We start from the raw sequence: 25,321 nt of genomic DNA on the forward strand, positions 1-25,321 counted from the left end.
TGGTGATGTTCTAGCCACACTAGTTGGGCGCCATTTTGACGCCGTCCCCGTTGCCTAATCTGAATTTACGTAAATTTAAGCTGGTAAGTTAATTTTGAATCTCAAGGGGGGGTTCCTGGCCTCGTGGCGGTAGGCAGGGATGCGGCGACAAAGGACTCCCCGGGCTGTTATGGCCTCCCAGGACGCCTTATTAATGAAACACACGAGTTCCTTTGGTGATTTATTGCGGAGTACACTCTACAGGTCACACGTTCACGTGACTGGCCGCTTCACCGTCGACCTAAGCTCCGCGCACCTGGACCTGCTAGGGTCACTGCGAGAGTATACGGACGTGGCGTGACGAGAGAGGACGAACGGTCCCACGACTTAATTAAGGGAACACATGACACTAAATTACTGTGGTTAGTCCGCACAAGAGAATGATTGGCTTATTAAAACACGTTACACTAAGTTTCTGCGATTAGTCCCGCACAGGAGAATAAGCCACTTATTAAAACACGTTACACTGAATTACTGCGATTGGTCCGCACAGGAGAATAAGCATGAGCGGATAGTCCGCGGGGTGGCGATGGCCACGTTAATCTGGGTACGGACACGGTGGAATCTGGAGCGATATCACACACGTGGCCGTGGCACGTCCCAGGTGAATACTCGTCCGAAAGTTTTGGTCGCGTTCGGCGCAGTGCCGCCCTGCGTGGGCAAAGAACTATGTCCCGTGGTGGGACGTGAAAGCGTGAGGCGCAGGTGCCACGACGGGTCACCTAATTGCATACGTAAAATATAAAAATCCCTGATGGGATACACATGTTATTAAAAGACCGCGCGTGACTGCTAACGGCCGATTTGGGCCGACCGGGGAGCTGATATAAAACGTTTGGACTATATTTACCTATTGCAGTTATATGGCGTTGGTGCAAAAATTGAAGGCTCCCCGTGCGTGGGCTGCCGGCCCGGGCGAGTGCTGGATGGCGACTGACTAACCTCCCTGGCCGCCGGGGCCAGGGAGGGGGAAAATTCCGCGGGAAAACTGCGGAGCGCGGGAAGATGACTTCGGCCAGTTTTGTGAATTATACCCTTGTAACATATGATCATTTAATTAACATTAATTATTGAATGGTTTAGATTTCTTAGTTTTTGTTTATATTATAAAATGCCTGGGAAACAATACCCTTGCGCAGTGCCACACCCGGCCGGGCGCTTTGCACACGTAGGAGGCCGTGACTGACGTCACGCCGTTCGGGGCACTGCACTACATTGCGCGCGCGGGCGCGTTCGGGGCGCGGCACTTATCAGGTGTTGAGGACACATAACGGCCTGTGCTCTCAGAGGGAGCACTGACGGCGGCGTCATATTTAAGGTGATTAAAATAATGTGAATATGCATAACTACAATTATAAAATAGGCACGAGGCCTTAAGGGGAAACACTTGTATTCACAAATTCTGTGTCCTTAAGGGGCCGACATGCCTGTATTATGCACTATCCCTTGCGGACACTAAAGCGGTTTGTTGCCACTCCCACTGCCTGTCTAAGTTTTTTAAGTATTTATTAATTTGGAAAGTGATCTCAGGGGTTTTAACGGGGGTTCGGCCTCGTGGCTGCAGGCAGGAGCGCATCGCGGTTCGAAACCTACCCGGGCTGTTCAGGCCACCCAGGACGCCTTATAAATAAATGGTAAACTGATTGACACGCGTAAATTAACGAGTAAGAACTCGACACACGTTGCTAAGAGTCTTCGACGATAACGATTACTTGGCTTTGAGCCGAAAACTGCGTAACTCAATTACGCTGTCAAACTCTGGACATGAAATTACGTAATAAATGCAAAGCTCCCTGTTGGGATAAAAATAATTAGTTAACGAGTCGCAAAAATATTGTGTGACTGAGTGGGGTCGGCGCAGAGCTGGTAAAAGGATTTGAAGAACTTACACTATTGCTGAGACTTGGATGTAGCTGCGAAAGTTGAGGGCTCTGTGTTCGCGGAGCGTCCGACCCCTGCAAGCTCCTGACGGTAACTGAGCGCGAGACCGCCCTGCGGCCTCGCGCCGCGGCACGTGAAGAGCGGGTAAACAGCTCCGACCAGGTTTGGACGCAATGACATATTTCACAATATATGATTATAAAACAATTGGACATAATTTCCCTTGCATTAATTCTTTTTTAATTGTTATTAATTCGATTGTTTTTGTTTTAACAGAATAATTACATATTTAATTTGGCGCATTGCCACACCCGGCCGGGCGCTGTCGTCGCTTTGGTGTTCGTCGCAGCGCACTTTTACACACTCGGCGGACACACGCTCGGGCGTGTTCGAGGCACTTAAGAGTAAGTGTTGTTGTGACGTGACGACCTTTGCGGACCAGAGGGAGCACAGGCGATCGGCGTCAGGTTGATGCTCATTGCACGGGCACACATGGAAATTAAAATATAATTAACATAGCTGGCCGCTTACCACAAACAATGATTACCCTTCTTCTGTGTCGGCACAGTCGCATCTTTGACTCGGGACGATGGCCAGGGGTGGATTCCGCCAGCGAGGTCTAGTACTGGCGGGGTGGGAACTGGATTTTTCTGCCACAGGAGGTATGATGTCAATTTATCCATCATCTTTATTTCCAAGTCAACTAACACCTAAACCGAACCAGCGTAACGGAGTCACCTACCCGTTAAAAAATTTAAAGAACTCTGGAGCCCAGTCCAATCTTCGAATCAACCAATACGACTAATAACAAACTTCTAAAAAAATTTTCAATTTAAAAATGCTGGTTCTCTGAAGTCCCATTGATATGAGCATAGAGTTAGGAATAGATATGAGCATTTATAAACAACAGTACTGCCAACATTTCAGTGATAAAATATGAGATCAATTTGCAAATGACATTTTATTTATATATTTTGTTAAATAGAAAAAAAGTTAAAATTAGAGTTATTTTAAAGTAAAAACTTTTTTGTATATAAAATTTTATTTTTTGTGAAAGATTAAATTTTATGTGCGTTGTGGACTTGTGCTTGTGGGTTTTGTCTTGTGTAGAGGAAAACCAATGCTCGTTGAGGAAAACCATATACCTCTATGAGGAAAACCCATACCGCAGAGGAAAACAAAGATCCGTGACAAGTTGGAATTTTAATTTTTCCGCTTTGTAGCTCAGAAAATGATTAGTAGCAATAGTTTCCTTCCAAAATTATTTCTGTGTGAAATATGTGTCGGGACAATAGCGCGAAATGCGTTAATGTGAAATCTGTGCCCAACCAAAGACTATCAGAACAAACCCGTAAACTGATTCTATCTTGTGTTTGGGTTAAAAAAAAAAATCCTCTGGTGGATGGTACAATAATTGTTATTGCCATTCATAAATGATCGGTTCACGTAAGTAAGAAAATTACTATTCAAGTTAAATTTTTATTTTAGAGAATCGACAGATGTAACCTAGAATGACATTTGCATTTATTTGACATTATACACACTTTTCATATTTGCAATGTATGACTTTCAGTTTAAATATTTCTGTTAAAAAATTATTAAGGTAACTGTAATTGTTCCGTATCATATATCCAAGTTTATTTCTTGATGCAGGTGGCATGATGCTGTACATATTTTTCCTCTGGTACATATGATGCTTGCTGTTTTAATTTAGTACGTCGAAAGGTCCTGGCCAAACAAAACATCGAATATCAAATTACAAACAAATTATGTTTGGTCTTGTTAAAATTTTTCCTTTCGTATTCAACTTAATTCATTCTTGTTATGTTTAGGATCCTTCGATGTACCAAATGAAAACACCACACATCATGTACCACAATTAAGGGATAAACTTGTATTCGTGATAAGGAACTTTTACCCAAATATGCATATAAGATTTTCAATGATCCTTCTTAAGGGTTTATAACGAGATAGTCCTCGGCCTGCCTTTGCTGCTTAAATTGTAAAATTTTATTGGCCCACATCGCATGTGACTTCCCGCCAATGTGCTGTGACACACAGTGTTACCAAGGTTTATCTTTGAGTCAGCAGCAGGCCAGCAAGGGCACGTGATATTTGTCATCTCCTGTGGTGTGTGTGAATGAAAACCATTAATGTACACTGAAATACACTGGCTACCATTTATGTAGGAATTGATAGGCTAGATATGCAACTAACAATCATTGTTCTATAATCTAGGTTGTGATAAGCACACAACAGTTCACCCCATTTGTTTGGTATTCTGCTAAGTAAAGCCTTGTATTGTATAGGATGCCGACTGGTATGTTATGACGGCACATGCACGAGTGAATTGTGTGAAGAAACTGTGCAGTACCCCATGTAACATATTTACTAATACTGTCAAATCTCGCATGCACTCTCACCACGTAGGTACACATGATGTGCATATGATTAAACAATATTGCATACCGCACAACAGGGATCCAGGTTATTTAATTTTTTTACAGTAACTGCTCTAGTGATAAAGAAAAGCATTTCCGGACCTAAATTCTTTGACATTTCGTGTGTCCTCTACATCTTCTCTGAGTACCAGGTTGCTGGTGACTTAACTTGTACCAAGATACCAAGATGTAACTATTCAGTAGTTTTAAAAACATCAGAAAATTTTGTTGTTGCAAAATATTGCTGTGTACAAAAATGACTTCTCCAAAAAATGTGGTGTACAGTAAACTTGTCTGCGTATTTTTTATCTGTGGTGCGCAGCATAACACGAGCTCGTAGATGAAGTATTTTGTACAGCGGACTCGCTCACTACTAATGCAGCAGCAGTGAGTCCCAAATGCCTGGCAACATAGTAAATTTACTAAAAACAACTCTGCAAACCGAAAACAGACGATTGTTGTGGGCGTGGCACTGCACTGGCGCTGTACTGTTGCTTACTGCCCGCTGCGCGAGATGTGATAAATAATCTAAATGACATGAAGACTGTAAGACTGTCTCCTAGATTTAGTGTCTGGCTCGTAAACTTTCAGAGATTTTAGAGAGGTCTGATGGTAAAGTACAGGGCCGCAACTAGAGTCTCTGGCACCCGGGGCATGAATGGAATCATGCGCCTCCCCCCCCCTCTTTTTTTTTGCACATACCTACCACACCAATAAAGCGGGGGGTCAGGGGGCCCTCCCACGGAAAAATGGTGCTATTTAAGCATTTTCCATACCTACGTGTAACAGATTCTGTGCTACTGTAACTTCCATGCATGAACCCACTTTGTCTATAAAGTGGTCCGTATAATCACTAGACTTGTTCATTAAATGTGTGAGACGTTATATTGTAAATCAGAATTAGACATTCCTGGCATGCGAGTTAAAAAAATTTTTCACCAGTTACCGGTTGTAGTAGGAATTACAATGCAAGCGATTTCAGCGCCCCCACAGCTTTGCGCCCGGGGCGTATGCCCCGCTTGCCCCCCTCCCCTAGTTGCGGCCCTGGGTGAGTACATCCAGTGCGACGTGCAAGTGTTTGTGTGCGACGCGCGGCAGGCGGGGGCGACGCGCGGCTGAAGGCGCGGCCGTAGCCATGCTGGAGGTGGGGCTCCGGGTGGTGCGCGGGCCCGACTGGACCTGGGGCCCGCAGGACGACGGCGAGGGCCACTGCGGCACGGTCGTGGAGCTCGGCAAGCCGGGCAGCAACACCCCCAACAAGACCGTCGTGGTGCAGTGGGATTCGGGCTCCCGCACCAACTACCGGGTCGGCTACGACGACCGCTACGACCTGCGCGTCTTCGACAATGCCCCTGCCGGTAGGTTCGCCCCCCGCTCGACCGCTCGTCTGTCCCGGGTGATGGGTGGGTAGGGGGGGTGTTATTGTAACATGTTATATATCTGAACTAATTGGGGCAGAGACCTTGTTGGATTACCTTATTTTTGGATTAGCAGAATAATTGCCATAATGTATAGTAAAATGTATCTCTATAAGTGTTTAGTTATCCTGTAACACAGCCTGTAAAACTTTTGCAAACCACGAAATCACTAAAAAAAAGTTAATAATTGGATTAAGACATCAATAATTATTTACAATCGAGTTTTTTGCTAAAATACTTTCTTTTACCCCAAACTCATCCTGATTAGCCGGATTTTCAGATTAACGGGGTTGGATTACTTAGTGGGACTCAACTGTATATCAAATTGAATGCAGTAGAACTGTTGTTACTTTCTCTATTATTTTTAGCTCGCATGGTTTGTTAAGTTTTTTTATTTCCAAAGTTTGTGTGTGTATGTGAAAAAATTTATTTTAAACCACAATTAAACCGTTGACATTATCAGGTGTAGATACTTTTCATGTTACCCTATTTTATTGTATCAAGTATCATTTGCTCTTGTTTGCTGTTGCTTGCTCTTGATTTCTCTAGCTCCCAACGTCATGATTTATTTCACAAATGTATTCAAGGAACAAATCAGACTGGCCATGTGACCAGTTCTCATCTCGCTCTTTCGCTGTTTCGTTCTTCTGACTCGTTTCAAGGAATCGACTCTCAAAGAATCATTCTTTACTTTGCGAATGAATCATGCGAGTTTGTTTGCTCAAATTTTCTTTCATTTTGAATGAATCATTCACGAGCAACACATCACTATTACTCATAGAGAAGAGGCTAACCTCTGATTCAGTCTTTGGATTTGTTACCGTTGTAATGACTTTGTTATTGTGGGCTGTACCTTTTGCAACTTTCGCACCTGGACTCCAGCTAAATCTTTCTACTGATGGGTGTAACTGTAACTTCTACACCTGGGCGCTACACTTTCTACCCCACTCGGGAGGTGGTATGAACAGTGCGGATAGGCGGGTATCACGAATTCAAATACTGAGTTCCATAATGTAGCATTTTGACTTAACTAATGCTTATGAAATAAAGTAGTTAGCAAATGATTGGGTTTCAATTGCAATATTTAGGGGGAAAAGACATTAAGAACAAATTAAAATAAATACGAACCAAGAAAACAGTGTTACCATTTCAAGGAAATCATTATAATGAAAATTAATACAAAACATATTTTGTATCTTACAGTTGTAATTAATACCTAGAATTAAATGACAGTTTACAAATTAGAATTATTTTGGCAATAGCAAAAATAATACATAATTAATATTAGCACTCATGCTTTGAGGTGGTAATATTTAGTCTTTGTAAATTGTTCGAAAACAATGTTTTTCCCCTCTGTATTCACTACATCTTCGGGTGCGTAAGTTACCAACGCAGACAGAGCCATGGTTTCGGACCGGTCGGGATGTCGGCGTGCTCTGCGCAGGCGTGAAGCACCAGAACATCATCTGCGACGGCTGCAAGAAGCATGGCATCGTGGGGATGCGCTGGAAGTGCGTGCGCTGCTACGACTACGACCTGTGCACGCACTGCTACATGGCGGACAAGCACGACCTCACCCACGTGTTCCAGAGGTTCGAGACGGCGTCCTCCAGCGGGTGAGTGCCGCCCGTCCCGACACTTTCGGAATCAACCTTTGAAAAGTAAAATATTACTGTGCCGGTATTGGATATCTGCTCATATTTCTCCGTTAAGACTCAAGATATCGGCACGGGTATTAAAACAACATTTGCACAAATTTTTTTTTCCTTAAAAGTTTAGTTAATTTAAGGTGGTATAAATTAGGTATTGGTAGAAACAAGATTTTATGGTTTTAGTTTTTGGCCAATTTAGTTTTTAAAACAGGAGATTTTGACGTTATTGTTTTTATTTCTTATGAACCCTGTTTATTTGTAAAGATAGCACCGTTTTCAATAAATACGACACTTACTTGTACTCTGATAATTACTTTACCAAAAAAGTGTCATTTTGACTGATACATGATGCATGTCAAAATACTGGGAACAAAACAAATGAATCAGCAATACATATGTGTAATAATATATGTGGAATAACATTAACTGTTGCAATAAAATCACACGATTTGTCCCAATTATTTAGTACATGCATTCATTGAATTTAATATATTAAAATATAAAATTTTTGTAATGTGAGTTGAGTTTTAATTAAATATGGTAGTTAATTTCATTATATTTGTTGCATTTCGGTGCTTATGATGTATTAACAAGCATTTCAGTGGTGTTATCAAGATATCAAGTGTGTGGTGTTTTGGGTGTCTGGAATTGGCATGGGAAGAAAAGGCATCGGAACAGCCAAAAAAAATTTCTGCACTTTAATTGACAATGAATGATGTTCATACTCTGTTGTGCACCCAGTTAGATCGGCAGCTTTAAAAATTTCTGTATTTTTAATTGGTGCCTGCTATTTTTTTTTTTACGTTCATAAGGATAAGATTTACGGTTAAATGTACATTCTCGTATTTCTCACAATATGTATAAGCTTACCCATTTTTCCTTGCTTGATGTATACCTTCATGTGACTAGGCTTGTGACAGTGCTATTTAGGGATGTGGTGGAAGGATGCTGAAGTAGATCTGAAGTAGGACACCTGAAAACATTCATATAAGCATGAACCAGTAGTTCCCCAGTTTTGCAATGTTCCTCCAGGATTTGTACTCCTTAATTTCCTTAAAAAGTCCTTAAATTGACTTTATTTTATAAAATCCCTTAAAAAGTGTTTTATTTTTTATTTTTATATATTCTATAAAACTACTAAATAAACATGTTATTTAAGTTGCACAAGGAAAGAAGACATTGTGTTGCGTGGATTTTTCATTCTTTTGTTTTTGAGTACCTAATTTTTCAGATTCCTGTTTAGCTCCAAAAATTTTATTTTATTTTTTCCCTGTTTCTTTGTCAATTTTGAAGAGGGAATTTTCATTAGTATAAAGTTTTTGGATAATAATTACAAGTTTTACTTATTGTGAACTATGAGTTTAAATAAGTGTATAGATATTCATGTATATTTAAAGTTATTAAAAACTCCTCAATTATTTTTAATGTAAACAGTATGTATATATTACTCATGTTCTCTATTTCAATTAACGGGAGGAAAATTGCTCCAAACAGATAACCTTGGTCAGGGTCATCTCTTTCGCTATCTTGTATTGTGATACACTGACCTTGCTTGTGATAATTCTTGCCATGTGCAGTGAAACTTTCCTTTAAAATTAATTCTCTGGGTACCAAGAATGTTCAAATAGAACATTATACAAGATCACACAAAATAAGTGCAATTGGGAGTAAAGAGAGTGTTTTGCTTTATCGTATATATTATATGAATTTAAAATATATATATATATATTACAATTTCCTTTGTGATTCAATTTATAAGTAGGTGCCTTTTTTTTAAACATAAGATGGAATTTTATTTTCCTTTATTTTTTCTTGTGTAAATGTGACACTTGCCTTCTCACTCATCTGTAGGATGTAGTTTATTCTGTATGTTGCGAATAAAAAATTAAGTGACCTGAATGAGTTGTTCTTTATAGCAAAACCACAGTTTTACAATGTGTCTTGTTGACTGAGGACTGTTTGTGTGACTGTGTGTGTCTGTCTCTGTCTCTCTCTCTCTCTGTGTGTGTGCACGCATGCGAACACATATGAACACATACATATTCAATTAGTTTGGTTTTGGTGCTTACAAACTCTAAAGTTTATAGTTACTTGAAAAATTTTTTTTTTTTTCCAAATATTATTCTGTTAAGTACGGTAGTTTTTTTGTGTGCAGTGTTTTGTGATTGAGGAGCGTCGCTTGTTTCCAGGGTGGAGATGGGCCCCAGGAAGGGCTGTGTGAAGATCCAGTTGAAGGGCATATTCGTGGGTGCGAAGGTCGTGCGTGGCGCGGACTGGGACTGGAACAACCAGGACGGTGGAGAGGGTGAGCGTTCAGGCGCATTCTGTCGTACTCGTCAGCTTTGTTCATATGTAGGCTACTGTGTGACTGCTGTGCAGGAGATGGTTGTTAGGCTCAGTCTCACGTGCCGTGTTGGTTATTATTATTATTTTTATATCATCATCATCATATATCATATCGTATAATATCATCATATCATCTCATCATATTATCTCATGTCATATCATCTCATCATATATCATATCATATCATCATATATATCATATCATATCATCATATCATCTCATATCATCTCATCATATCATCTCATCATATCATATCATCATATCATCTCATCATATATCATCATATCATCTCATTATATATCATCATATCATCATATCATCTCATCATATCATATCATCATCTCATCATCTCATAATCATCTCATCATATCTCATCATATCATCTCATCATCATCTCATCTCATCTCATCATCCCATTTCATCATCTCACCATCACCATCATCATCATCATCATCATCATCATCATCATCATCATCATCATCATCATCATCATCATTTGAGGGCTCATTCCCAACAACAAAAATGCAATATAGCTGTCTGAATAAAAATGTACAGAGGAAAATCACTTTGTTAATAGTAATGACTTGGAAATGAAATGACCAAATTTGCGTTCTGAGACAGCGCTGTAAAGTTCAGCTTCTCACCGCAGAGTTGGGTAATTGCGTTTACATGTCATTAGTTTAATTTAAGAAATATTTCTACAATTATTATGTCATTCAGGCAAGTTATTCATAATTCTGAAGTTTTAATTGAGTGATTTCATAATTTTCATCTCAGTCACATACTATAAGTATAAGTTAATTTTCTGTGTATCCATAGCTAGGCGTACAATGTAACTTCAATAGTCACATTTTAAATTTATTTCTTCATAAGTGTTTTTAGATAATGGGTGGATGAAGCTGAGTCTTCGGGGTAGCGTTACACGTAGCACGTTTGTGCACAGAAATGCTCAGGGTGACATCACATAGCTTTCAAAATTAGTGTGCGCTCCAAATCACTTGATTAGTGACTTTTTTTGTTAGCATACATTTACAGAACTTGAACACCTAACTAACGTATGTAATGCAAAATATTTTGTATTGCATTTGCCCTTTAATTTAATCAAATAAATTTATTTACATTATTTTTTGCTTAAAGTTTTGTGGTCTGTTGTTATTCAGTAAAATTTTGTAGTTTTGTTATCTTCAGTGAAAGGTCTTTAATCTGGTACATTCAGAACCATGAATGCAGGATTATTATTTTCGCCAAATTATCAAACGACCAAACGTTAATGTAGTTTTAACGGGAATACTAAAAGTGAAAATTTGAAAAATGTAATTCACTAGAAAACAGGAAACATTGTACTGAACTGAAAACTTACAGTAACGAGTAACAACAACCTCTGAGTGAACTGAAAACACCCGGCAGCGCAGCGATGCAACCGGGCGGGCAAGTTCAACAACCGGAATCAGCCTAAAAATACCTTACTCTGAGCGGTCAATTGCAGAAAGTGTCTTACCATAGAATGCTGTATTAAAGATGATTTGCAGTACTTAATATTCATGTAGTATAACTAGAGACAAGATTTACTGTTTTATTTTCAGTCCAATTTCGTTTTTAAAACAGAGGTTTTTGGTGTTACTGTTTTTATTTTTATAAAAGCTGTTTTGTAATATTTACTCCACCAAAATAGGAGTAAAATAGATGTGGTGCATTTTTTACTGTAAAATATTTAATAAATTTTTCTGAAACAGATACATTCAGAACAATAAAAATAAATTAGGGAGCATTTATGGTTTAAAATTGTATCAATAAGTGAAGCACAATGAAACATATTATATTAATTTTTCTGATCCATGCACTTTGGTACAATTAATTAGTTTTTTTGGAAATGAAGTTCCTTGAATTTCAAACATTAGATGATTACTTTTTATTATTATTATTTAAATTAAATTTTGTTTAAATCCTTTTTTTAATTTCGTGATATAACTTGCATTTCGGTGCTATGCAGTGTTTTGACATGCTTTTCAGTTTTATCGTAATTCACCAGATAATCATGTCCCTAAGTATAACAAAACATTTTACTTATCACATTGCTGGAGGGTTAATTTGTGGTTTATTATGTAGGACAGTTTGATAAACCATCTTGAACTGACTATTTGTCATTTTGTTTAAGATAGCGATGTCAGTAAAGTGTCGGTTATTGCCACGTGTGTGCAGGGAAGACTGGCAGAGTCATCGACATCAGAGGCTGGGACAATGAGTCTGGGCGGTCGGTGGCGAATGTGACGTGGACTTCAGGCTCGACGAACGTGTACCGCCTGGGCCACAAGGGCAAGGTGGACTTGAAGTACGCCCAGGGGCAAGAGGCTGTGGGAGGGTTCTATTACCGTGATCACCTCCCCGTCTTGGGTGAGTGCTTGTCGGAACCACGTGTTTGTCGCCATAGTTACTGCATGATGGACGAAATGTTGTTTTGACGTGGGGTTAATATCTTAATGCTGGACAAATATTAATTTATGTGTTGTTATTTCTATTGAGTAAAATATTATGAAGGGCAGTCAAGTTTTCATATGTATCCACTCTAAATATAACTCGCCTCTTTTTATAGTTTTTGTTACAAATCATTTATCTCTCAAGCTTGTAACCACCATGGAATCTTATTTTTTCATCTTCTGTTCACATTAACATCATTGTCATAGGCAACTGAGGTTCTACGTTTGTTAACGTTACTGACATGACAAACCCATTATCCCGAGCAATTAGGTTTGCATGCAAGCTTTGTGCCGTACACTTATTATGATGCAGATGTGTTTTTAATTTCTGCACCAGTAGAGCTGTCAAAATCACGCTATATAATCAACATGTGTATTTGTTAAACAGAACACACTTCTGTTGGAATTATTAAATGCCAAGTTGTATTCAGAGTATTTGCTTGCAGTACATATTTTAATGTGCTTGTCACAAATTATCAAACACTTAAAGCACTGAATCTGAAATAAACATAAAGCTTTGAGAATTTATAACATTCTGTAGAACACCATGACATGTTCTTTCTGATGTCTATTGTCAATAAAGCCAACGAATCCTTCACTATGCGTTCTGTCACAGCCTATCATTGTGCGGGTTTCCAGCAGACAAGGAAAACACAGGGAACTGGAAAAAAAAAAGTTTTAAACCTGGGGAAAAAAACATGGAACAAAATGTAAATTACTAAACTGGATTTAGTCATTTTTAATACTAGTTTATTCCTTTATTATCTAAAAACTAAAAACCTGTCTGTATTTTAATCACCTACCTGTTTTTCTAACTAACTAAAATTAATAGAAACAGTCCACGAACCAACTGAATCCATATTTATTTAATGATTTTTAGTGTGATAAATTTTTGATGGTCATTCACATGTAGTCACTCACAATAAAGTCTTGTTTCAAATTGTTTTTTTTTATTTCAGATGGGCAACATTTGTTTCATAGCACTGATGGAAAATGACACAATGCAAATTTGTGTGTGTTGTATTTTATGGTCAATTTGTTTTGATAAAGTATTTTTAACACTTTTAGTGTGATATATTTATGCAGGTGGTAAAAAATCTGTAGGATTTCCAGAGGGAGCCATTCTACCTTTTACGGTTACGATTTTGCACAAGTCCAAGCGGGGCTCCTCCAGCGAGGGGCTTTCTTAATTCCAAAGGGGGAAGCATGCCCGTGATGTCTGTGGATGAGGACAGGCAAGGGGGAAACATCTGATCGCATGCGCGTGTGTCTCGGCAGGGAAGGGCCAGGACCAGCAGGTGGGGGCGTGCCGGCTGCCCGGTTCACCACGCCACCTCACCTTCAACGTGGGCGACAAGGTGATGGTGCGGCTGGACGTGGAGACCTTGAAGCACATGCAGGAGGGCCACGGCGGCTGGAACCCCCGCATGGCGGAGGTCGGTCCCCACATCTCTGCGGGGTGTTTGCGACTTGCAAACGTGCACTGTGTTTAATGGGCGCGGGAGACTGGGGTAGGCGCCAGAAGTGACGACAACTCCGGAGGGCTAAGGGAGCATCCAACTTTCTGGTGAGCTGAGTGGGGTAGGGGGCCAAAGGTGGTACATAAGCTGGGATGGGTAGCCTCAGCCCCTGTGTATAGCCAAAAGCTCTTAACGCCCTTCCCGGTTGCGTATGCGGCGTATCCGCATCCATGCCCATGGGGGCCCCAAGGCGGTAGGGCCTTACGGCTAAGAGCGCTGGGTTAAGAAAGAAAAGGGGGGGGGGGGAACCCCTTGCCCAGCATAATCATGTGTGGGGGCCTGTTCTTTTCGCGATCGCGATTAAACGACGATAAACGCGAAATCACCGTTAAATACAGTTTTTACGCGAAATCACCATAACACAGCGTTTTTACACGAAATTTTGTATTAAAACACGAAATCGTAGTGTTTTTACGCGAAATTTAAATACTGGTTAAGACTTGTCTCGTCAATGGTAAACAAACACAGCAACATGGCCGCCAAACATTAATCATAAATGAACTAAAGCAAACAAAAGCTTACATACGCTCACGTTATAATGTTAAGCCCAAAAATATACTGTAAAAATACGCAAAACTACTGCGGTTATTTTCCTTTCCGGCATAATGTTTGGATAGATAAGACAAACAGGCGAAGTTTTAAAGCGTACACACACCGCTCGGGGCACTGACGTAGCATAGAACAGCGACACCAGATAAATACAAAAGCAAGCAGATGATTGGGCGAACGTTGTTTGGAACAGCCTTAAGTGAGTGGCCATATCACGTCCGCCGGGGGCGCTGGCATATAGTTGGAACAGCGTCGTAGTATCAAGCAGATTATCGGGCGAACCAGGCACAAGCATTTTAAATCGCGCCAAAAAGCGGAAAAATGTAAACAAACATTTATTTTCGAATGGTGTGATGATGATGATTAGTTGGCCAACAGTTTTTATAGATTTTGTTGGGTCGTTACCACAACGTGGAAATACTATAACGCCGAATGTCAAAATTGACCACAAAGCCGAAATACCATAACGCCGAATGTCAAAATTGACCACAACGCCGAAATAACAACTGAATGAATTTGTGTGCGTTTCTAATGTACCTTAACGCCGAAATACCACAATCAATCAATCAAACCTAACCTAACCTAACCTAACCTAACCTAACCTAACCTAACCTAACCTAACCTAACCTAACCTAACCTAGCCTATCCTAACCCAACCTTTGTGGCAGCCCTGTAATGACATTTTTCGGCGTTGTGGTACACAGCAGTTTTCTAGCTGTCGTCGTTGTGATCAATTTGGCATTTCGGAGTTGTGATGCGTCCTCGATTTTGTTAAAGGAATTAATAGTTTTCCAGATTAGTTTATGGGAACAAACTAATAATCAGTGTGTAAATCAAAAGTATTGTCATATAAATATATGTAACCTATTTGTTTAGGGTATTCAGTAATGAGTTGGTTCAAGTAAATATATTTAACTTAAATAATTTCAGATATATTTACGGTAACACACTTTTTTTTTTTTTTTTTAGCACCGCTTTTGTGTTTTTAAGTGAATTTTAGCACCACTTTTGTGTTTTAAAGGTGAATTTTAACACCGCTTTTGGTAATTTTTAATGACGAAATCTGAAAATTTTATTTACCACTTTCAGGGGGCCCTAATCATGTGTTTAATGGGCAGAGAAAAGATTTTATCCTTTTATTTCCAGGACAGTTTCATTTTTCAAACAGATGATTTTGGTGTTTTTGTTTTTATTATTAATGAAATACATCTATTAAAAAACAATAGTATATTGTCAAACAAATATGACACTTAAATGTTCCATGATAATAATTTTTCCAAATTATATCAGTAATTTTTACTGATATAATATGATGTACTTTTACAATATAATGATTTTTAATAAGCATATCTTAACTATTTGGAATAAATAAAATTAATGTGTTAAGTTTTTCTGTGTTTGAAAAGGGTGTTAATGTTGTAATGAAAGAATTGAAAGATTAAAAAAAAATTTAACTTTTCCAATCTTTTTTATAAAAAATGTTACTCATCTTGAACAGAGTGTGATTATTTTTTTCAATGCCTCTGTGTTTGTTTGAAACATGCCAGCTTTTTTTTATTTTGCCTTTTGGTTGGACATGCATGAGTCGACCCTTTTTTTTTGTCAGTTAGGCCAGAGAAATAATTGCCTGTACTGTTGAATGGTAAGGGGCAATCGCTGGATTGGGGGGTGGGAGCAGGCCAGCATCCTGCCCCCCCCCCCCCCCCCCCGCCCCCCTTCCATCATGCTTTTACTATCTACCCGTCTACCGAGAAACATGTGACAGTTCTAATCCATTTTTAATGGCTTGGATGGCTTCTGGACTTGTTAATTTTAGTAATTAGTGCACAAGCCAGCTTTCAATAAGCTCATAGGGATTTCTTGATGTAGACATTTATAATCCCTTAAATAAACAATTTTTTTGTTGCTGTTGTGCTCGTGGAATGTTGTGATTTTTGTGAACATGTCACCAGGTAATGATTAAATTTCAACTGATTGGTTAATTTTTGTAATGTGCTTTCTGAACTTAAAATTTTTCAAAATCCTGTTATATATTGTTGCTCAGATTAGATAATGAATAAAGGTACATATGGATTGTATTTGCATGAGCTTGTATACATTCACATGTGTCTGTGAGTAGTGTGAGGAATCCTATAATTTAATATTGTCTTTGGTTTAGCATTAATTACATCAACATAACAAAAATTTTGTATTAACAGTTATAGTTTATTGTATAACATATTGAATTACTGCAATGTGTGAATAAGTACGACTGTACTGTAATGCAGTGATAGTGTTTACCATTAATACAGAAACAGTCAAATGTAACTTGTAGTGTTACTAATATGAGCGTGAGTGTTGATTTGTTTTCCCCCCATGTATATAGTTCATCGGTAAGATTGGTATTGTGCATCGAGTAACGGATCGCGGGGACATCCGAGTTCAGTACGAGGGCTGCAACAACCGCTGGACCTTCCACCCAGGAACACTCACCAAAATCCACACGTTTGCAGTCGGTGACGTGGTCAGAGTGAAGCATGATCTCGCCCAGGTCCGTGACTACCAAAAGGGCCACGGGGAGTGGATCGAAGTCATGAAGAGTGTGAGTAATCAAAATTACTTCAAATATTTAACTAGCAAATATTTTTTTTATTATTATTATTGTTGTTGTTATTGTTATTTTAACTTTATGAGTTTTGTAGTGTACCACATATCGTAAATAGAAAAGCATTGAGGTTACAATTTACTATGTCTCAAATCTTGTAGTGTTGTTTTTATTGTTTTTTTTTTTCATATAAAAGAATTCAGATATATTATATAGTCACTTTACATTCATTTTTGTGTTAGATGCCAAATTATTCACCACTATTTAAACGCTATATACGAACTGGTCACTATGCAGGAAAAGGAAATTTTTTTTATTGGCAACTGATGTGTCTGCAAAAATCTAAAAATAAACCAGCCAGAGAGAGAGAGAGAGTGTGTTTACATGAGTGTATGAGTGAGGCCATGTGGCCATGTTGACGGTTCTCCCTCACTCCCATCATTGTAAATGTCTCGTATACTTACACCCTACACTATTAATGTGTATCTTCACAGGTGTTTATGACGTAACTGTGCTCAAACATTATTGTTTTTGCATGAGATATCCCACGCTTTCAAATGAAAATTGCGTGACATAACTGCAGCAAACAAAAAAAAGAGGAATCAAGGGTCCTTTCTTTAGGTTGAGCAAGAATTGGAGTGATCATAAATGTATGGGGTAAGGGGGAAAGAGCGAAGTGGGTAATTACACCGAGGATCAACACCAGATTATTTTTTATTTGCCAACAAGCTTAGAAAGGTATATAGTGCTACCCTTATTTGAGGGCAACATTTTTTTGTCCAAAATTAAATATGTATAATATATGCAGGGGCACCCCTTCTGCAAATAAATATGGTACTAAGTGTATGCATTCTTGTACAAACTGAAGCGTAATACAAACGTTAGGGCCCTACCTACCTGGGTACACATATCCATATGGTGTGTAGAGCTGCAAAAGAAACGCCACAATTTGAAAACTGCTCAAGATCTGAGTAGTGTCTGTTTATGTAAAGCATTTACGAATACGTTAAGGGCGGAACAGTAGTTCTATTTTCGTATTTTTTTTTTAGGCTGTATTTTCAGAAGACTGAAAATTGCTAAAATGCATGTTTTCAGAATAATTTTTATGCATGATACATCTAGTACTGATTTTTGAAAGCACTCAAAGAGATTTGCATAACACATTTATGCTTATTTCTCTGCCATATGTTATGGTTACAGCTAAAATCTCATAGTTGCCCTATATGCACGAAGATAAGACAGTGTGCCAGTCTACAACCTTGTGCTTAGAGGTGATACCGCGCTAGAAGCATCAGCGAGAGTCTCACTTATCGTCCCGCCTCACCAACACACACACACACACTCACTTGACTAGGCAGGTCCCATAATGATGTCCTCATTGCGTCCTTGATAATTGGGCGTGTTGTTGAGAAACCTGATTGGCATCACGTCGAGATCATGGTGGCCGCGTTGCGTCTTGCAGGCCCTGGGCAAGCTGGGGAAGGTTATCAAGATCTACACGGATGGCGACCTGAGGGTGTGCATCGAGGGCAAGACGTGGACGTTCAACCCGCTGTGCGTCACCCTGGTACCAGGCTCGGCCACCGAGCTCAACAACACCATGCACGCCAATCAGCAGAGGGAAGAACATGCCAGTAAGTCTTTCCGTTCCCTTTTTTTTTTTTTTTTTTTTTGACGTGACAACATCTAATAAATCGATGAACGCCGGCTGCACGCACGAAAAAGTGTCCCGTTACGCACATTGTCCCGTTTCTCTGTGTCCCATTACGCTCATTTTATATTGCTCTTTGCTAACCTGAACCTCCTAGCATTGCGACCGAGTCCGTGGCGTAATTCTGTTTTCATGCGTTTCAATGTAACATTTTCATTGCTCTTTGCTAACCCGTTCCTCCTAGCATTGCTGCAGAGTCCGTGGCGCAAATATATTATTTTTGACTGCATCTTGGTGTTGGGTAAGCCATTTTCCTTGATATCATCCTTGAAACACTCCCATTCGTTTCCTACTTTTCCTATCATCGTCCTATCCTTAACAGAATAACACAGATTGGAAGAAGTTAAATAGCAAACATGTATAAAATTTATAGTTAATATAATCTCTTCGTTAAAGTAATAAACATATTTGAATTAATGAGTGCAAATAAAAGTAAATTTATCAATTAAATTGTAGATTTCATTTCACTCCTTCTTTGTATCCATACAAAATAGTGATAATTCAATAAAAATGATTCAATTTTATTCATGAAAGTATGCAATCATTTCATCAATGTTTTGTTATGACGTCACGTTAAACTATTGTCCGTAAACCGACTTTACAGACAACCAATTTTTTTTTTTTAAATTTACATATTTTGTATCAAATAAGTTCGTTGAAGATAAATACACCCACCCCTTGATGTATCACTGTTTGATTTGCGCGGTTTTGAAGTAACAACTTTATAGTTTGAAGTAGTGTGTTCATAAACTCGAAGAAGTGCTCTCTTTCTTCTACATGTATTTTTATTTCCTTTTGTGCGTGATGACTTCGACACTCCTGTAGTTTTAAACACATTGCAACAAATTAATGGTATGACAAATCAACAAACAATTGTTGTTTACCCTTTCCTTAATAGTTAATCGCTTCCTTCAGTGTTTATTTACTTAAGCTCAATTAACATAATACACCGACATCCGAGCGTTCAGCCAATGTTTATGTTACGCCATCCTGCAAGTCTGCAGCATCTCTGGTGAGAAAAGCCAGAAGATTCCAAGTCTAGTTTAACTTGAGCCTAACAAGATGTGCTAGTGCAAGTCGTGGTTAGTGATTCGTGGTAGTACTGCATTTAGTAAGAAAACAGAGCAGGAAATTATGTAAACAGGTTAAGTAATCTGTCTTATAAGTAGAAAATGTTCAGTTTGGTTTTTTTTTTAAATCTTAACTAGAATTGAAACATATTTTCCATATTCATAACATTATTATATTTTAACTCACAAATGTTGCTAGTGGCTTGTTATGTATATTGTATAGTTTCCGTGTAAATAGACCTTGGACATTATAAACATTGTTGGCATTGGTCAACACACTTGAGTTTTGAATCTCGCGCGCCGCGCTGCTGGCGATAGTGGCGCTGCTACTTGGCTGCTGTGAGTTGGCTGCCCTGCTTCCTCCGGAAGTCAGTTGTTCTACAAAGGCATGGTGGTAAGTGGTGCTATCGGGTACTCTTGCTATCTGGCGACATCGGTCGCCAAATTAAATAGTTTTGTGCAATTCGCTGTTTTATAGTCCGTTAATGAACATTTTTGGTCCTCCGGGCCGGATCTAGTTCCGGTATTTTCGTTCGTTTTTTTGTGTAATTTTCGTTCGTGCTATCGCTGCGTTGTTAGCCTCGTGTGAAGTGAATTCTCGCACATTGACTAACAGTTTGTGACTCTGAAGTGCTCGTTATTTGGTTGGCGGGAGCAGCGATCAGTGTCTCGGCTGTGGTTGAAACGTTTTAACTAGTTCGTTCGACGACTCTAACCTCTAGGTTGAGGTTATGTCTTCCGTTTCATTTGAAAACGATCGTTGAACCCTTTGGTAGTCAATCACCATGGCTGAAGGGCAGTCGGCGCTGGTGCGCATCCGTCTTGCTGAAGGTCGTATTAAGCGAGCCTTTGATCTCGCGCAGATGGTTCCCAGTGATAGCTCAAAAATAAATTTATTTCGCGCCACAGCGCGCGACCTTTACTGCGTCCGAGAAAGGTTCGAAACGGACTTCGTCATCGTTGAAACAACCGCAACGACCGAAGATGGATTCGATGCTGAGGCGCACACCGCACGCTTGGCTGACTTTGAAGAAAAATATTTCGAAGTGATGTCAACATTGGAAGCCATTGAGGAGGTCAAGGTAGTATTACCAGGCACACCCACTACTCAGGTGAGCAAATCTCGTGTGGCTCTTCCAAAAATCTCTCTTCCCAAGTTTGATGGGAGCCCTCAGCAGTGGGCTAATTTCTCTAATTTATTTATCACTCTGGTAGCCAACAATGCTGATATATCATCAGTGGAGAAACTGGCCTACCTCAAGACCGCCCTTAATGGGGAACCACTTGGAATGGTGCAATCTCTGCCGATCTCTGAAGCGAATTACGAGGTCGCGTGGAAGCTTCTTGTTGGCCGCTACGAGAATAAGAGGCTAATTGTCTCAGTCCATGTAGAGGCCCTTTTTAAGGCCCCAATGGCTGCGTCTGACTCACCCAAGGCTCTGCGCAATTTTTTAACCATTGTAAACGAGAACCTCTTGGCCCTTAGGGCACTGGATGTCCCTGTAGACCAATGGGACTTGATTTTGCTCCCTATTTTGTGCAAGCGGTTAGACTCCGTCCTTCAAACACAGTGGGAGCTTACTCAAACCGATGCCCTTCCAACTGTAAAAAAACTTTTGTCCTTTATCGAAACCCATTGTCGGGCCCAGGAAACTGTGACAGCTTCTCGGTCACATGTTCCAGGTGCAGGACCTACACAGTCAAGGAACCAAATGCCAAGCTGGAGACAGGCTCGTCAATCTGTGAAAAGTTTGGTCAGCTCTCCACAATCATGTTGCGTTTGTAACAGTACCCATGTTGTTTTTAAGTGCCCTAAATTCATCAAGAGTAGTCCCAAGGACAGATATAAGATAGCTAAGGAGCACAAATTATGCCTGAATAGCTTGTCACCATCTCACGCATCCAAGGATTGTTCATCATCATCGTGTCGTTATTGTGGATCCAGGCATCATTCTCTGTTGCACTTCGAGCAACAGACAGCCATCAACCCTGGTCCGGGCAAGGATGCTTCAACTACACTCATTGAACCAAACCCTGCAACTGTTGCAGTTGCTGCCGCTCTACCAAGTGAAGCAAGAACAGTGTTATTATCAACAGCACAGGTACACGTGTTTGATTCAAGTGGAACTCCAATGGTCGTGAGGGCTCTGTTGGATACTGCCAGCCAAGCTAGCTTCGTCACAGAGAGCTGTCTGCAAAGATTGAGGCTTACTCGTAGAAGATCTCATCTACCAGTACAAGGTTTAGCTAACACTTCAGTGAATGTGGCCAAGTCATGCGCCTCCATTGTTATGGCACCAGTTGGTAGCACGAGCCCCCAGTTTGCAGTAGATGTAGTTGTAATTTCGAGAATCACCTCCAATTTGCCAAGTGCCAAGCTGAGCGCCAGGGTCCGTGGTGCAGTGGCACATTTGAAACTTGCCGACCCTGCATTTGACACCCCTGGTCCTGTTGATCTGTTAATTGGTGCAGAGTTAGTTCCTAGACTCCTTACTGGGGCCAAAATTGACGGTTCTCCCGTAGCTCTGGACTCTGTGCTTGGGTGGATACTGATGGGACAGGTGGACACACAAGTCCCATCATTGACTGCAACAGCTTTGTGTATCTCTCTTCTCACTTCACACCCTCCTTTGGATGAGGTAGTAAAAAGGTTCTGGGAATTAGAGGAGTTCCCTGCGACAACACACAAGTCTCCTGAAGATGTCAAATGTGAGGAATGGTTCAGTAAAACTCATCTGAGGTCTGGAGATGGGCGTTACAGTGTATCACTGCCCTTTCGGCAACCTCTTCTGAAATTGGGTGCGTCAAGGCCGCAGGCTCTTAACAGATTTCTTCGTCTTGAAAATCGTCTCAAGTCTGATCCCAAATTGAAGGCCATGTATTCAGAGTTTATGAGTGATTATGTAGCTAGTGGTCACATGGAAGAAGTAACAGAGTCACAGATTCCGTCAGAGTCGTATTATATTCCCCATCACTGTGTGGTTAAACCTGAAAGTTCAACTACAAAACTGAGGGTGGTTTTTGATGCATCCACCAAGAGCTCTTCAGGTGTTTCGCTGAACGATGCGCTCTTTACTGGCACCCGGCTTCAACGGGACATAGTTGACCTATTGTTGAGTTTTCGTCTGCATGTAGTAGTCTTCACTGGTGACATCAAACAGATGTACAGACAGATAGGTGTACACACTCGTCATCAGGATTATCAGCGCATTGTTTGGAGGTTTAATGATGCTGAACCTGTGAAGGATTATCGTCTCAAGACTGTAACCTATGGTGTCTCTGCAGCACCGTTTCTCGCATTACGTACACTTCAACAATTGGCACAGGATGAAAACGAGCACTTCCCAACTGCATCACAGGTCTTACTTACAGATGTCTACGTTGACGATGTTGTCACTGGATCTAATTCGGTTGATTCTGCCTTGGCCATTCAGAGGGAGCTTATAACACTCCTAGGAAAAGGAGGCTTCAAGCTGCGCAAATTTATGAGCAACCACCAAGCTCTTCTGGATTGGTTGCCAGTGGAGGATATTGAGATCCCACAACCATTTTCATTGGATTCGGACGATTGTGTCATTGTAACACCCCTCGTGCCTCAAAATTGAATTATTTTGAATTAAGTAAAAGGAGCCTTGGAAACTTGCTGGATAAAAAGAATAAGTTAAATAAATTGATTTACCAGAGGCGACACGAGGTGGGGAACAAACAAAAATTTAGGAACTTCCTGTAACAAGCAAGAAGGAAGTTGGTGGATCGTTAAAATCAATAAATAAAAACTACACGATTAACTTGATCTATAGTTTCCCTGTTTTATTTGCCCTGATGAATTATCTTGTTTCCATTACTTTACATACAAAAGGTTTTAACAAGTTTCAAAGATTTAAAAAAAAATAACAAAAGAAAAACGAAAAGGGGCCGGCCCGCGATTATTTAAAACAAAGTACATTCTTAGTTTGAAATATAAACATTTGCATTATGAGTTTCACACCCAAAATTGGATGGATCCGATGATTACATTGATAATTAGTTCTATTCGTTCTACATGTTCTTGAGGAAAACTCTGGTCGCTGGTGGGTTGGTCATCCGCTTAAGATAGTTCGTAGCTAGGTAAGGGGGAAATGTTGAATTTACATTACCACCCGGGGTCTTCAGACGATCACGTCGTGTAGTAGAAACGTTTCTTCTAATGTGACCCACGTAACAGGAGGGGGGGGGGGGGGGGGGTGGCCACGAGATGGGAGCAATTAGTCTCTCCCTGTCATCGACCCTGTCTGCAAAAGTCCAAATCAAAACTGATTAGAACTTGTATACAGGCAGTCTATGGGGCAGAAAATGCCCAAAAAAATTTAAGGGAAAAAAAAGGGGGGGTCGCGAATTATCACTCACCAAAACAGGGGAGTTGCCCAGCACGCTGCAGTCGTGGAGTCAGCCAGGGTCTGGAGATCGCGAATTGCGCGGCAGGACGCGGATGATTTCTTCATGATAACATTTAAAAAAAAATTTCGAAGGCAAATAATTAAACTATGCAGACAGACTAATCTACTAGGATTGACTTGAGGGATAGCATCCCTTATACAAAGCGACTACATAGTCGTTAGCGGTCGGATGAAGTCTTGCAGAGTCTGCCGATTCGCCGATACTCGCTGGGGATCTGTCTGCAGACGCGACGCGAGTTGGTCTGTGTCGCGGCAAACCGCGTCTCGTAATTAAAAGTGTGCGCCGGCTCTTACAGGTGGAGGGAGGTCTGGGCCGCCGAAAGATTCCGAACTTGCCCGAATGCGGGCGGAAAAAAACTTTGCCAGGAGTTTTGAAGTTGGCATCACTGGGCGACAGTAGGGAGCTCTGTCGGAGGGGTCTGAGTTGAAAACAATCGACTCGCCCACGGCGTCCATATAACTCAAGGGAGAGCAGGTGCTGCTCTCTGGCGCCCTAGAGGGTAGGCTAGTGGAGAAGTTCGCGACTTGGTCGCTAGGTAGCGCTTGCTATCAGTTTTGGCGCACTCGTTTTTGCGGGGAGACCTTGGGGACGGTCACTGTTGTCCAGGGGGTTACGACCGGTCATTGGTCTTACTTGGAACTGAGAAGGGGGGGGGGGGGGGGGGGGGGTAAAATGCAACGCTGCTGGGAAACTACGTCCCGTCGTGGCTGCAGAGGAGCGAACATAACACTAATACGTGATGAAAAAGGCCAATCTCAGCTCGTCTCTGAGAACTGGTCGCCTGCAAGCTACAGGCTTGTCTATGCAGTTAGGGTCACGAAGAGAAATGATATTACAGGCTTGAGGCGTGACTGAAGGCGGGGGAAATGGTAAACTGTCTGCCCGTCAGGGATTAGGCCAGCAAAATATCCGATACGCCGATGGGAAAGGGGCTTCAGAGCACTGAAACAAAGTTTAAATCAGAGGAGTACACCAGACTAACAAAGTAAAATTACACTATAGTAGAGCAAATAAAATTTCCACACAAAATTTAGAATCATAATAAAAATTTAAAATATATCGTGTCAAATTTACTAATTAACGGCACATCAGTAAGGTCTTGGGTCTGCAATGGAATCCTGTGTCGGACACATATTCCTACAAGATACAGCCTAGTTCTGGCAATGCCACAAAGAGGACAATACTGTCAAATCTGGCTA

At 40.5% G+C, this 25,321-nt stretch overlaps 1 protein-coding gene across 1 annotated transcript in view; it reads left to right on the forward strand.

The window, feature by feature from the left end:
* Positions 1–3,042: 3,042 nt before the first annotated feature.
* LOC134534851 (E3 ubiquitin-protein ligase MIB2) overlaps positions 3,043–25,321 on the forward strand; it is an 85,348-nt gene continuing 63,069 nt past the window's right edge. Inside the window, exons 1-8 of the mRNA XM_063373482.1 lie at positions 3,043–3,366; positions 5,460–5,719; positions 7,224–7,395; positions 9,621–9,736; positions 11,977–12,168; positions 13,530–13,687; positions 16,686–16,901; positions 18,367–18,538. Of these exons, the coding sequence (XP_063229552.1) occupies positions 5,497–5,719; positions 7,224–7,395; positions 9,621–9,736; positions 11,977–12,168; positions 13,530–13,687; positions 16,686–16,901; positions 18,367–18,538 (1,249 nt within the window). The 5' untranslated portion in view covers positions 3,043–3,366; positions 5,460–5,496. The remainder of the gene's footprint in view (positions 3,367–5,459; positions 5,720–7,223; positions 7,396–9,620; positions 9,737–11,976; positions 12,169–13,529; positions 13,688–16,685; positions 16,902–18,366; positions 18,539–25,321) is intronic.

Source organism: Bacillus rossius, chromosome 8, assembly GCF_032445375.1.
Source record: "Bacillus rossius redtenbacheri isolate Brsri chromosome 8, Brsri_v3, whole genome shotgun sequence".
Classification (NCBI taxonomy): Eukaryota; Metazoa; Arthropoda; class Insecta; order Phasmatodea; family Bacillidae; genus Bacillus; species Bacillus rossius.